The sequence below is a fragment of the Peromyscus maniculatus genome, chromosome 3, assembly GCF_049852395.1.
Source record: "Peromyscus maniculatus bairdii isolate BWxNUB_F1_BW_parent chromosome 3, HU_Pman_BW_mat_3.1, whole genome shotgun sequence".
Classification (NCBI taxonomy): Eukaryota; Metazoa; Chordata; class Mammalia; order Rodentia; family Cricetidae; genus Peromyscus; species Peromyscus maniculatus.
This window is the reverse complement of record NC_134854.1, coordinates 23,595,683-23,610,617: the sequence shown is the minus strand read 5'-3', so window position 1 is coordinate 23,610,617 and position 14,935 is coordinate 23,595,683. Positions and strand designations below refer to the sequence as shown.

The window sequence follows — 14,935 nt, the reverse complement described above, 5'->3', positions numbered from 1 at the left end:
GCCTTTAATCCCAGCACTCGGGAGGCAGAGGCAGGCAGATCTCTGTGAGTTCGAGGCCAGCCTGGGCTACAGAGTGAGTTCCAGGACAGCCAGAGCTACACAGAGAAACCCTGTCTTGAAAAACCAAATCAAAACAAAACAAAAAATTTAGATGTTATAATTATTTCAACAGGAAAAACAAAATAACGCTTTTACCCACCATCTTTAATTCCCAGCTTAATCCATTCTTCCTCTGAGACTACCAAAGGAAGCATAGTGGTAGCACACTGCTGTAGCCATGACGAGAACACGGTTTTTACATCTTCTTCCCTCACATCTGTAGGCTGCCAGAGAAAAGACAGAAGAGTAAGCAAGTACCACAGTCTAGGCTTACTAAATGAGTACAGTCTTAATTGTTCAAAGGTTAATACAAATTATAAGAAAACCACTGCCTATTTTTAAAGTTTTTAAATTAAAATTCAGTTAATTTAAAAATTAAAAACTCATCTGGCAATAACTGACATTCAATAATATTACTAGAAAAATAAAAATTCATATGGGACTGGGATGATAGTTTTCAAGCATGAGTACCTGAGGGTGGTGGCGCATGCCTTTAATCCCAGCTCTTGAGAGGCTCAGAGGCAGGTGGATCGCTGTGAGTTTGAGGCCAGCCTATGAACAGAGCAAGTTCCAGGACAGCCAGGGCTAAACAGAGAAACCCTGTCTCAAGAAACAAAACATAAAACATCAAAACAAACACGAAGTCCAGGTGTGATAACCCATGGCTGGCTGTCGTCCCTGCTCTGTGGTGAGGAGGCAGGCGGATCCCTCAGGCCCCAGGCTGGCTATTGAGCAGAGTGTGCTTGCCGCATGGCGGCCAATGACAGACCGTGATTCCAAAAACGAAGTGGATGGCACTTAGGGGATGAGAGCAGAGATTACCCTCTGGCTTCTACACGCCGTGCACACACATCTGTGAGCCCACATGTGTACACACACACACACACACACACACACACACACACAAAAATCATATAAAAAATGACTATTTTCCCAGCTAAGTCAATCTGTACTCTCCCATTTCTCAAACAGGTCTATTTCTGTTATTTCTCTTTGTGTCGCTTACACTCAGTTTAGAACTCGATCACTACCAAAAGGCGGCTAACTAAGAAAGGACACCATCTTCTCATGCAGCCTAGGCGGGCCTTGAACTCTCTGTGGAGCTGAAGGTGAACTTGAATTTCTGACCCTCCTGCCTCCACCACCCAGATGCTGGTATCAACAGGTATGCATCCCCATTCCTGATTATGTGTCTGAGGATCAGAACCAGACTTCATGCATGCTAGACAAACACTACCCAACGGAGCTATACCCTAACTTCAAAATATCAATTAAAAAAAAAGACAGAGCCCAGCATGGTGGTGCACACCTTTAATCCTAGCACTCGGGAGGCAGAGACAGGCAGATCTATGTGAATTTGAGGCCAGCCTGGTCTACAGAGTGAGTTGCTGGATGGCTGTTACACAGAGAAACCCTGTCTTGAAAAACCTAAAAAGAAGACAGAATACCCATATTTGCATGGATACATCTATATTTGCTTATTAACAATTTCTTTGCTTCTTAAATTAAGCATGTTATTGGCCCACAAATCTACAGTCTCACGTCTAGGTATACACCCAAAGGACAGAAAATGGAGAATCAGATAGATACTTGTACTTTACTGATCCCTGCAGCATTAATCACAAGAGCCAATGAGTAGAAACCATCTAAATGTCCATGGATACCTGGATGGATAAACAAATACGAGTGTGTGTTGTATAATATTATTTTACCTGGGCAAAGATGTATCACACTTATTTGTGCTGTATTTGTTTAATTATGTAAAGATGTGTTGCTGTTTCACCTTGCCTGCCTAAGGCACCTGATTGGTCTAATAAAGAGCTGAATGGCCAATAGCCAGGCAGAGAAAGGTTAGGCAGGGCTGGAGAGCAGAGAGAATAAACAGGAGGAGACATCTAGGCTCAGAAAGAAGAGAAGGGAAGAATGAGAGAAGAAGGAGGAGAGAAGGAGGGACATGCAGGGCCAGAAGCCAGGCAGACACAGAGAGGCAGCGAAAGTAAGATCTACAGAAGCAAGAAGGTCAGAAGCCCCGAGGCAAGAGGAGATAGAGAAACAGGTTAATTTAAATTAAAAGAGCTAGCCGGAAATGTGCCTAAGCTAGGCTGAGCATTCAAAACTAATAATAAGTCTCTGTGTCGTGATTTGGGAGCTGGTTGGTATTAGTGAAATTATTAAGGCCACTCCACGTAGTTAAAAGGGAGGTTTATTTTGTGGGGTAACTTACAAGTGAAGGGATAGGCTACAGGGTCTGGGAAAGGCGTGGCGCAGTCCGGCTGTGTTCTCTGGAGAACTCTGCTAGGTCTACCTCCAGCACCAGGGTCCAGGAACCAAGAGAGCTGACCCATCCGGATCTCGGGTCTTCAGGGTCCTCTCTCGGCCCCGCCTTGTAGGCGTGACAGTTACCGAAGCCTCAATGGGGGTTGGAACTTCCAGATCAAAGCTGGAATGGCTACGCACTACAGGTTGGTGGCCCAAAAGAAAAAGTCTAGTGGTGTGTGTGTGTGTGTGTGTAGATAATGAAATATTACCCACTAGATTACAGAATGAAGTTCTGATGCATGCCACAATGTGGAGGTACATTGAAAACATGTGAAATGAAGTAAGTCGGATACACAGGTCAAATGCTGACTGACTCCACTTCTCCACAGTATCAGAAGAAGTAACCTCACAGATAGACGTGGACTTCAGGTGCTCAGTGGGGGTCACTGTCTAATGGCACAGAGTGTTTGTTTGTGGTGACAGAAACATTTTGGAAATGGTTATAGATGCACAGCATTATGAATATAAGAAAATGGTTAAAATACCATGTTACATGACTTTTAACACAATAAAAAAGGACATTATTATTAATGAACAATGAGAAACTCTGTAACATCCATAAAAGAATTTTGATACAACATATATTTGGACTCACTAAGTTCTCTCTAGGTTGTAATTTCAGAGATCTTGGGATCTTAGGGGTGGTTTCCAGTGGAGTTATCCTGACTACTGCATGCAGCTCTATATTTAGTCTCTTTCTCAGGTCATCTGGGATCTGCAATTCAAAAATAAATAGTAAGAATATAAATATGTTCAAAGACTGATTAAAATATTTCATAGCCTAAATATTGATATTACTTCTAAGTCATCCTGCAATCATAACAGTAATTCATAGTTGCTTTAGTCTGCTTAGCTGCTTTAATGCCATGTCCTGGGTAGCTTACAAACAAGAGATTCATTCCTGTTTCCTAAACTGGGAAGTCTACGGTCAAGGCACTGGCAGAGCTGGTGCTGGTGAGGCTCTCCTCATGGCCATGCATGTGAGGACACTTTTACTGTGTCCTCCCCTGGCAGAAGCAGAGAAGGAGGTCGAGTGGGCGTCTCTCGTAAGAACATCAGCTGCACTCAAGGCTTCAGCCGTATAACTTAATGGTCTCCCAAGGGTCTCATCTCATGACACCATCACCTTGTGGGAAGGATTTCAACATGTTGGTTTGGGGGAGACATAAACATCAAGACTGTAGCAATAGTTTATAACCACTTCAGAAGTCTGTGTGTGTGTGTGTGTGTGTGTGTGTGTGTGTGTGTGTGTATGTGTGTGTGTGTGTGTATGTGTGTGTGTCTGTGTGTCTGTGTGTCTGTTTGTGAAGGTTGAGACCACTGAAAAAGCTAGAGTAGTTCAACCTAATCACAGACAATCTGCCATGGGTACAAATTCAGTCCAAAAAGCAAGGGGTAAAATTTACCACCCCCATTAAGAAAAATATTCTCAACTTAGATTATGGGAATGATCACACAATATTACACTACTAACAACGTTTGCACACATTAAATTGTACACTTTAAATTTCATCTCACTGAAGATGTCCAAAGTTTCTTTAAAAGCTTCTGAAGAAGTGTGTGTGTGTGTGTCTGTACTTCACGGCAGGCCTGGTGCCACGGAAGCCAGAGAGGGCACGGGATGCCCTGGGACTGAAGTTACGGATGGCTGCGAGCCATCACACGGGGGCTGGGAATCAAGCCCGGCTCCTCTGCAAAAGCAACAAGCGTTCTTAAACATCTCTCCAGCGCCCCAAAATTCTTATCTCCCCAAATATTAGTAAGCGCTGAAAGACACAGAGAAGGGCTGAGAGGAAAGCTGCAGGGCAGCTTCGGGTGTCGGCTCTGGCGGGCTGGGGAAGGGGCTCGCCCCTGGGAGTCTGACTACGCCCCAGGGATTGGACCTGGCATTTCTTTCCTCTTTTTGTTTTTTGTTTTGTTTTGTTTTGGGGGAGGTCACAAGGGTGGGAGTGGACCTGGGAGACTGGGAAGTGAATGTGACTGGGGAAGCATTATGAGAAATTTCCAAATAATCAATAAAAATACTATGTTAAGAAAAAGGGGGGGGGGGGCTGGCGGCATTGCCCCTCCACACAGACACTTTTAGAGACTCGCTCTCAGCAGGTTGGTTGTAGTGTGTGTGTGTGTTACCCCAAATTTTAAACCACATACTAACCCAGACTTTCCCAAGGTGGAGAGGTTCTATACTTCTGATGAACTTTGTGGCATTCTTCAGCTCCTCAAGTCCATTCCAGACCACCTTCAACACACAGGTCTCGCCAGCTTCCTCAGCGTGGGCTGAGCCAATCTGTTTCTGATCTGGCGACTCTGACCGGTGCTTCTCTTTTTCAGGCGACAGGACACTCTGCTTTGTTTTGCCTTGCTGTTGTTTTGGAGAACAGACCTTAACCAGTTTTCCATAGGTCACAGTAAAGCTGGGCTCCACATCAAAATATTCTTGGTCCCATGGAAACACATGAATGGTGCCGTGTTTGTGAAACACAGAGGTAGCGGACGTGCCCTGCGCACTAGGAGGCTGAACTCGGCTCACTCTGAAAACGCCCTCTAGAGGAACTGCCTGGGACTGCATGGTTTTGAAAGCACTGATTTCCAGTGATCCCCAGGACGTCTCTTGTTTGTTGTCAGGCCCGAAAGAAAACATGCTTCCTAGCACAGTCCACCAGTATGGTCTCCACGCTGAGTCACTGGGAACGCATGGGTCTGTTTCATTAGACCCAGCGACGGCCTCCGGGTTCATGAGAAGCTGCCTGGTTTCCAATTCTTTTGACACTTCTTTTTGTTCTTGTCCATAACTATGAAATTGTCCGTGTGCATCGCCTGCTTTTGGAAATGTGTTGTCTTTGGCCTGGCGTGTCTTTGGCTGAATGAGGAGCTCAGTGTTAGTTTCGAGCCGTCCGTAAGGGGCAGCTGGCATCAGAGCAACTGGGTAGAAAACAGAGCCCATTAGTACATGTTCACTTCTGCTTCGGACTTGGTACTCCAGTGTGGAAAAGGACAACACATATTACAATATCACCTACCAATTTGGATAAATATGTAAGTCTGCTGGTCAACCCAGATGGGAACAACGGCTTTAGGGAAAACTATTCGAATCTGATCCAGAAGATGCTGTTCCAGAGAAATGGCATGCAGCTCCTAGGACCAACAGAGAGAAAGGTCAAACCGGCTGCATTCGGACCACTCCATGCCTGGCATGGAGATCCCCCCTCTTTCACTAAAGTGTATTGTTATATCTAAAGTATACACGATGCTGTGGGACACATACGGCGGACCCAGCATCTCAGCTATCCTCCTCTTGTTCTATTCTGTGTCAAGAGAAGCTAAAGCCTGCTTATTAGAATTCACCCCAAATCGGCACGCTTGTCCCCTCTGTAGTGCTCATGTTATACATCAGATTTCTACCGAGTCATCCTCATGACCCAGACTAACTCAGAATACGTAAAGACGCCCAGAAGTCTCTACTGTGCTGAGACGTGGTTTAATATTACAGGAAGCTGGCATGGTTTTTCTTTACCAGGATCTCCCAGTCATCTGCTGAGAGGGGTTCCACCTCAACTTGTTGGCAAGACACCACATGGGAACATGGCCTGAGAAACACCTGGAAAATCAGAAATGCAAAATTACTTTTATGAGATTTTTCTTTATCTCTAGAAAATAGGCCTCTCTGGTAAGATACTGTCTCTCTGCCTCTGTATGTCTCTCTGTCTCTGTGTCTTTCTCTCTTTCTCTTCCCTCTCCCATGTTTCAGATAACAAATATTAAGTATGTGTCCTTAGCTAGGGCTTGATATGTACTCAATAGTTTAGGAAAAACTGTTTCACAATGAACGATAGAACAAAGGAACGTCCTAGTACAACATGTTTGCAAAAATAAAGATAATTCCTAGAAAGAAGTGTAAGAGTCGAGTGAGATACCATGTGCTTGTAATTCCAGCTACTCTGGGAGCTGAGGCAGGAGAATCTTGAGTTCAAGGCCAGCCCTGACAGTATAGTCTGACCTACTGAGAAAGGAGGAAGAGGAGCTGAAGAGATGGAGCAGTGGTTAAGAATACTAGCTGCTGGGTGGCGGCGGCGGCGTTGGTGGTGCACACCTTTAATCCCAGCACTCAGGAGGCAGAGCCAGGCAGATCTCTATGAATTTGAGGCCAGCCTGGTCTACAGAGTGAGATCCAGGAAAGGCGCAAAACTACACAGAGAAACCCTGTCTCAAAAAACAAAACAAGGAAAAAAAAAAAAAAAGAAGGTAAGCATCTAAAGGTTAGGGCAACAGCTCAGTCTGGAAAGTGCTTGCCGTGTGAGCCTGAGGACCTCCGTTTGGACTCACAGCACCCACATAAAACAGCCATGAGAAATGGTTCCTGTAAGGCCAGCACCGAGGAGGCAGAGACAGGCGGCTCCCTGAGACTAGCCAGCCTGCCAGGCTAGGTGGATTATCAAGCCCTAGGTTCAGTGAAAGCCCCTGTTTTAATAGCTAGGGCGGAAAGGCTGGAGAGATGGCTCAGCGATCAGAAGCAGGTGCTGCTCTTCCAGACGACCAGAGTTTGTCCCCAGCACTCATGCTGGATGGCCACACTAGCTCCAGGGAGTCTGACTTTTTCTTCTGGCCTCTGTGGGTACTTACACTCACATGCACATACCTGCACTTGGGCACGATTAAGAAAAAAAATCTTTAAAAATAAAAAGAAAAGCTAAGGTAGCAAGCAATTAAGGAGAACAGCTGACGTCAACCTCTGATCTCCACACGCATGTGTGCTCATATGCACCCTCACACTCCCTCCATCACACAGATTACAGTTCTACACACAAGCCTCGGGAAGGTTTATGGACCTCTCATGAATGATCCGTTTTAATTATCAACAGCACGCATAAATAAAACCATCATGAGTTCAGAATATGTTAAAAAACTGTGGCACTCTTGTATTCTGTTGTGAGAAACTGGTAATTGGCCTCATCTATTGAGACCTTAAATATAATGTCACCTCCAGACATAGTGAGTCCTGAATCTTCAATCCTCTAGAATATGCAGCTTCTGAGCATGAGTTTCACATTTCAGAGCAATTCACGATTTAGAATTTTGGATGTGGGCAGGCTATGCAAATACTCCCAGGTCTGAAGCACTCCTGGCCCCAAGCATTCACAAAAGAAATGCCCAAGCTACTGAGGATTCTGAGAAAGTACAAAAGTAGCTTCAGAAAAACAAGACCCGCGGGCCTTGGGGGCTAGCCAGCCTCGCCTGCCCTGCCATGGTATGCAACCAGTGTGGGGAGACAATGATGGAGGAAAGTCTGCATCTGTATTAACATTTGTCTGGCAGTGTTCCTAAACAACACAACTGTCTACACAGCACTGGCATTGAATTAGGTATTCTCGGTCTCTCGGGGTGACTTAGAGCATATAGGATGATGGGCAGAAGTTATACGCAAATACCATGCCATCTTATAGTAAGGATGCAAACATCCAAAGAGCTTGGCATTCGTGTGTGCTCACGGAAGCAACCCCAGCTTATACCCAGTGAAGACCGTACATAGAAAGGTATGTGATATACTCTGCGGAGTAAAAATGACAGGAAATATATACCAGCTTTTTCATTTAATCCTAAAGATCTTGTTGGATCTCAACAAACAGTAACATCCATTCTGAGGTTGGGTTGAGAGGAAGGGAAAAATGAAATTTTTTACTTTCAATCAAAGTTTAAGTGAATATTTAAACTGAATATTTAAAATTCTTAGACTTAATAAGCTGATGAACATACTATAACAAAAATTAGACACAAGTCCTTATGCTCTGTGGTCCATAGTATGCACATGCATTCAGGAGCAAGACAGGAACGGAAAAGACCACTCTCCACTGAAGTGCTATTTTTAGCCAAGTAAGATCATGGAAGGTTAGAAGTTATGTTAGAAAATATTAATAAGCCAGGGGTCCTGGTACACACTTACAGTCCCAGGAGGACCAAAGAGTTCAGAGGTCATCACCAGCTACATGGAAAGGGAAAGACAGCATGGGGGGAGGAGCAGAGAGACAGACAGACGGAGAGAGAAGGTAAGGTCAAATGGAGCCAGCCAGGGAGACAGCTCAGTGGGGAAGGAGCCGCCATGACGCCTCAGCACCGAGTCCAATCACTGGGACTCACGTGACACAGAGAATGCATCCCTGCAAGCATCCTCTGACCTCCACAAGCATGCTCTTAGACCTCCCTCTGCCCACCCCTTCTCACCCCATCCCACCACATACATACACACACAGAATAATAAAACTGTGACAAAACGACAATGAAGTTCTCAAGTAGGAAGAAAACACACTAACTCAAAAAAGAAAACAGTTTCACAAACACTGCCCAGAAAGTGAGCAACTAGAATACAATATCAAGTAGGAGGCATGTTAAGATGAACAAATATAGTTATAATAGCACACAAATCATCAGCCCCTCAAAGTCCTGAGCTTTAGGACGCCACAGTAAAGGGACGCCATGGCCATCAACCTCATGCTTACCTGCTCCCCGTTGGAAAGTCCAAGTTTCTGACCAACTTGTCTATTAATTTCGGCCACATTTTCACCTCGATCACTAAAATGTCTGCCTTCCACCCAGCTCAAGTAGGTAGGCTGGCGATCCCAGGTTACTTCTATAGCTTGATTCTATTTATCCAAACAATGGGAAAGAGAAAGGGTTTAACAAGTTTTTATGTTTCTCCCAGATTCAGATAAGCAACTATTATAATACATACAGCCAAAAAAAAAGTGCTGTAAATAATTATATTCTTTATTCACATTTGTAATGAAGAAAAAAAAAAAACAAACTATGGTCAGTTTGAACCTCCAGTAGTGGTGAGGTTGTGCACAAAGCCAATCTGCTCACAGTCTTATGGTCTAATTCAAGTGCTTCAGAATTCACAATACCACAGGGAACTGAATGAACTTACACAGGCTTTCAGTATGTGTTTTAAATAATTCAAAGAAGAAAAAAAGGACATACATTTAGGCAAATATACACAGATACAATAAAACAAAAATTTAAAAATATATAATAACACAGCTTAGAGTTATGAAACACCAATCAGCTGTAATATTTAATCTCTTACTGATGAACAAATTTATTTAAAAAGTAATAAGTACACATGGTTGTGGTGATATATTGTGTACCCTAATAAAATTAGCCTGAAGATCAGAGAACAGAGCAAGCTACAGAGTTAAACATAAAGGTCTGGCAGTGGTGGCACACACCTTTAATCCTAGCATTTGGGAGGCAGAGATCCATCTGGATCTCTGTGAGTTCAAAGCTACCCTGGACTACATGAGATTGACTCAGTCTAGGAGAGAAACAGAGCCAGGCAGTGGTAGCACACACCTTTAATCCCAGTACTTGGGAATCACCATGCGCCTTTAATCCCAGCACTAGGAGGGAAGTGATGGCTGGGCAGAGAAAGGTATATAAGGTGTGAGGAGACAGGAACTGAAGCCTTTTCAGGCTGAGGAGTCCTAGAGGTAAGACGAGGCAGTGGCTTGCTCCTTTGTCTCTCTGATTTTTCAGCATTTACCCCAATATCTGGCTCCGGGTTTTTTAATTAAAAGACCATTTAGAAATTTGAGCAACACATGGTAAAAGTAGAAAAATTTAAAAAGCTAAAATGTGAAGACAGACCTCTGTTCCTAGAGGGAATTATTGTTAGTGATTTCTTGTACCTCCCTCCTGAAATGTTATATTATGCAGTTTCTTAATGACTTTTAAAGTTCATAGAACTGCCTGGGCATGGTAGCACATGCCTTTAATCCCAGCACTTGGGAGGCAGAAGTAGTCCGATCTCTATGAGTTCAAGGCCAGCCTAGTCTGCATAGTGAGCTCCAGGCCAGCCAAGGCTACACAGTAAGATCATGTCTCAAAAGACAAAACAAACAAACAAAGGTCATAACCTACAGGAAGACCTAAGTGTAAGCAGGGGCTGGCAGACGGTTCAGGGGTTAAGAGCACTGCTACACTTCTGCCTGTAGAGATCCAGCTCTGGCCTCTTCACGTGACAGACAGACAGACAGGTAGACAGATGTACACATAATTCAAAACAAATCTTTAAAATTAAAAATACATGAGAACAGCAAACACATGCAAATAATGTAATATGTAAGTTTGTGGCTGAGAATTCAAAGACCAATGTCCTCTATGGTTAAAGAAGGATGCCACCAGGGATGGTGTGTGTCTGTGGACCTACACTTGGAGGCTAAGGCACGCGAGCTGTGAGTCAAAGTCAGTGTGGGTTACATAGTGAGATCCCGTCTCTGAAAAAAATTACACTCGTTATAGGAATCTTGAGGAATGTATGCACTCGGAAGGAGACAAATTCCTTTCACAAAAACACAACAATATGAACAATTTTGTGTACTTCTTGCTAACCCATCAGTGGTTCATGCGTTTGCATATTATCGACAAGATTAACATGTTTTGCCCATTTACTACTGAATTGCAAGCATTTCCACACATTTACTACTTCTTAGTGAAAAAACAAAACAAAAAAACACAGCACTTTGATGAATAGTCCTGAAGACTTGTTATCTTAGGAAGCTTAATGTTATTAATTTCTCTAAAGCAAAATAAATCCATTAACCTTAAAATGGTGAACACTAAACTCTCATTTACACCAAATTTCAGTACTTCATGTTTCTTTAAACAGGACAATGGCAAAGAATACTGGAGTCCCTTCTGAGGCAACATGGTGCTCAAACATACTAGTAAACTTTTGTACATAAAAAAGTCACTGACTGCCAGGCGTGGTGGTGCACACTTTTAATCCCAGCACTCAGGAGGCAGGCAGAGCTCTGAGTTCGAGGCCAGCTTGGTCTATAGAGCGAGTTCCAGGGCAGCCATAGCAAACACGGAGAAACCCTGTCTTGAAAAGTAAAAAAGAGGTCACTGTGTGTCCTTCAGTTGCATAATTCTTCTTCACAATTTCTAAACAATGATCCAACTGTTTTTACTGGCAAAAATCATTCAACCGAGTACAATTTGATTAAGTAAAAGAAAGCCCTGGCTTTGGAGTCAAAAGTCCTAGGTTACTATCTAGGTTATAAGGGCAAAGGTAACAGAGCCCTAGGCTTTATTTATGGGGTTTCACAAGTCGATGATATTACAATCCAGTTCCCCCTATTTCATAAGAAACCTTTAAAACTAGAGACATTAAAGGAGGAAATATGAAGTACATTCTGAAATGTCTAAAATATCTGCTATCCCGGTGGAAGGGAGGATAAAAGAAAAGAAAATCAACCTTATCAAACAAGAAAAACGTCTCACTTTATTTGGTCAAAATGTAGTTCCTAGCTGTGTAGTGCCCCAATCCACACTCAGTGAGAGTTGGCAGACTAATGTTCTAAGCTGATTCTTATACTGATTTCCATTTGAACCACAGAAGCCTTCTGTAGGAGAGAAGTAATAGAACGGAGCCCCTCTTGGGAATTTAATCAAGAGATGCCCTGATTATTTGCTTTGATCCACACTGTTTTATCAATATTACCACAAAAGAAAATATCAGGTGAAGCCATGGATTCAAATGCTTGAGGAATGTTCAGGTCGAAGGTCTCGGCTATCTCTTGCTAACACTGGAAATGACAAGTCTGTGTATGGCAATTTCTGGGTGAGATTTAGATTCCTTTTCTGCATTCAGTGTCAGAATTAATCCTCCTGTTGCAATCACAGCATATCCTGAGCTGAAAATATACACAAGGTGACTGAAGTGAAGCAGTGGTTCTCAACTGGAGTGACTGTCCCTTGAGGACAGCTGTGTCTGGAGATGGTTTGGGGTGTCACAATGGGGGACATTACTCATATCTAGTGGATAGGGGCCATGATGGTTCAAAGAACTGTACAGTGTACAGGGACCTATACACATTAAAAACATTCTCTGAGACCAGGCATGGTGGCTCATACTGTTAACTCAGGAGGCAGAAGCAGGTGGATCTCTGTGAGTTTGAAGCCAGCCTGGTCTACATAGAGAATTCCAAGCCAGCCAGGGCTGCATAGTAAGACTGTCCCTAATAACAGAAAACCTAGAAAGGAGTAAGGGCTGGCCAGTAATGGTTGAGAACTAAGTTAAATATCTACTTGGCACCCAGTCCTTAAAGAAGGACTTGGGTGAACAAAGGAAGACATGCTTGAAATAGCATGTAACAAAATAGTATGTAACAAATGAGACATGTCATATGAAGATAATTATGAAATTCTGAAAAGGACACAAATATGGGCAACAGAGACCCACAGAGCTATGCAGATGGAGGATTATACTACTGTTAAAGGCATGGATTTGTATGAAAGAAGGGAGACTCTGGGGGGAGCATAGAGCCAGTCACCCAACACGGGCTGGCAGGAGATCAGTCAGGTGAGAAACAGCAGCAGGTCAGTGCAGCCGCCACACAGTGCAGCAGGCGAGGGCAAACGCTGCAGGAAAATGGAACGGGCCCCGGACTCCAGTTCCCCGGACTTCGAGAGTAGGTAAGGTCCTTTCACTGTTAACCTTTCATGGCTCTACACCCGTGGCTCTCAACTCTGCGTATCCAAGCAGCCTGAAGATTGATTACAGATCTTTTAAAAATCTGTTCTCAAGATCCTGGTTCAGTGAGTTTGTGGCAGAACCAGAATATCTGTCTTCTGATATTCTGATAAAGCTCGAGGTAAGCTGGAAAAAGGCCAGAAGGCCATGGCTATAACTTCTCCCATTACTTTTTCCCATTTTTTATGAGAATTACACCCTCAGTGCTTCAGCTCAAACGAGATAATTCAACTCATGAGCCTTTCTGCTTTAATGACTACCTATGCCTTCCTGCCCAATTTGTGCTGAATAGTTTTGTGTTAACTTGATACAAGCTAAGTCATGTGGGAGGAGGGAACCTCAGTTTTAAAAAATGCCTCCAGAAGATCCAGCTTCGAGGTGAGCCCACAAAACATTTTCTTAATTAGTGATTGTGGGTGGTGCCATCCCTAGGCTGCTGGTCCTGGGTTCTGTAAGAAAGTAGGCTGAGCAAACCAGAGGGAGCAAGTCAGTAAACATCACCCCTCCATGGCCTCTGCATCAGCTCCTTTCTCCAAGTTCCTGCCCTGTTTGAGTTCCTGTCCCGGCTTCCCTCAATCATGGACTACAATGTGGAAGCATAAGCCAAATAAACCTGTTCCTCCCCAACTTGCTTTCGGTCACAATGTTTCATCACAGCAATAGAAACCCTAAGACACAATTATCTGAGAATCCTAAATAACCAGAAATGAAAACAATGATTTTTACTGTCTTAGAAAATACAGCTATCATTTAAATTTCTAAAAGTTGAGTTCAATCGTTAATCACAGTGAGCAACTACATATTATGGCCAGTTTATGGTAGCATTAGTTAATTAGCCAATTAATTACTTAAAATTATGATCTCTAAACAAAATAAAAGTCATAGTAACACCATACAAAAACAGGACACAAGGCCGGGTGGTGGTGGTGCACGCCTTTAATCTCAGCACTCAGGAGGCAGAGCCTGGAGGATCTCTGTGAGTTCAAGGCCAGCCTGGTCTACAGAGTGAGATCTAGGACAGGCACCAAAACTACACAGAGAAACCCTGTCTCAAAAAAAAAAACAAACCAGAAAAACCAAAAAAACAAAAAACCGGACATAAACTATATGTGTGCATGTGTATATAGCTCCTCGTTTCCATAAAAGATAATGATTAGAGATAAGTGTGGGAGACTTAATCCCAACTGTTAGTAGTAGTTATTTCTAAGCACTGCAATTATATTGGATAACTTTTAAGCTATTTTCCCATAAAACACAAATATTCCTTTAATAGTGGCAAGGGCGATTGACCTGTTCTGCTGATACAGACTTAGAAGAAACAGCAATTTAGTTCAGGGCTGTTAATATTTCAACTTCAAAGATATCTTTGAACCAAATCTCAAGAATACTTCACATCTTTAAAAAAAAAAAAGAAGACCAAGACTATCAAATTTCTAAACAGCAATGATTCTAAGGTAGCAACCACACCAGGATCAAATTCTTAGTTACCATAAGGAAGCATTTTTCTAAACTCATTAAGTGGGGAGTTTGGGATTTGAAAGTACACTGAGCATCTCCATCAGAAATGACAAAGGGTGCCAGGTGGTGATGGCATATACCTTTAATCCCAGCATTCGGGAGGCAGAAGCTGGCAGATCTCTGTGAGTTCGAGGTTAGCCTGGTCTACAAAACAGTTCCAGGACAGTCAAGGACTGTTATACACAGAGAAACCCTGTCTAGGAAAGAAAAGAAGAAAGGAAGGAAGGAAGGAAGGAAGGAAGGAAGGAAGGAAGGAAGGAAGGAAGGAAGGAAGGGAGGGAGAAACAGAGAAAGAAAGAAAGAAAGAAAGAAAGAAAGGAAGGAAGGAAGGAAGGAAGGAAGGAAGGAAGGAAGGAAGGAAGGAAGGAAGGAAGGAAGGAAGGAAGGAGGAAAGAAAGAAAGAAAGAGGAAGAAAGAGACAAAGGGGAATGAGCCAAGCTGGAAGTTGGTGGCAGTGACTGATTTCTTTCC

The 14,935-nt window shown here is 43.3% G+C and overlaps 1 protein-coding gene across 1 annotated transcript in view; it reads right to left on the bottom strand.

Moving 5' to 3' along the window:
- Pex1 (peroxisomal biogenesis factor 1) overlaps positions 1 to 14,935 on the bottom strand; it is a 42,606-nt gene that overhangs the window by 26,551 nt on the left and 1,120 nt on the right. The window contains exons 2-7 of the mRNA XM_006991212.4: positions 8,910 to 9,053; positions 5,933 to 6,016; positions 5,439 to 5,553; positions 4,574 to 5,340; positions 3,014 to 3,133; positions 200 to 323 (exon numbers count right to left, since the gene is read on the bottom strand). Of these exons, the coding sequence (XP_006991274.1) occupies positions 200 to 323; positions 3,014 to 3,133; positions 4,574 to 5,340; positions 5,439 to 5,553; positions 5,933 to 6,016; positions 8,910 to 9,053 (1,354 nt within the window). The remainder of the gene's footprint in view (positions 1 to 199; positions 324 to 3,013; positions 3,134 to 4,573; positions 5,341 to 5,438; positions 5,554 to 5,932; positions 6,017 to 8,909; positions 9,054 to 14,935) is intronic.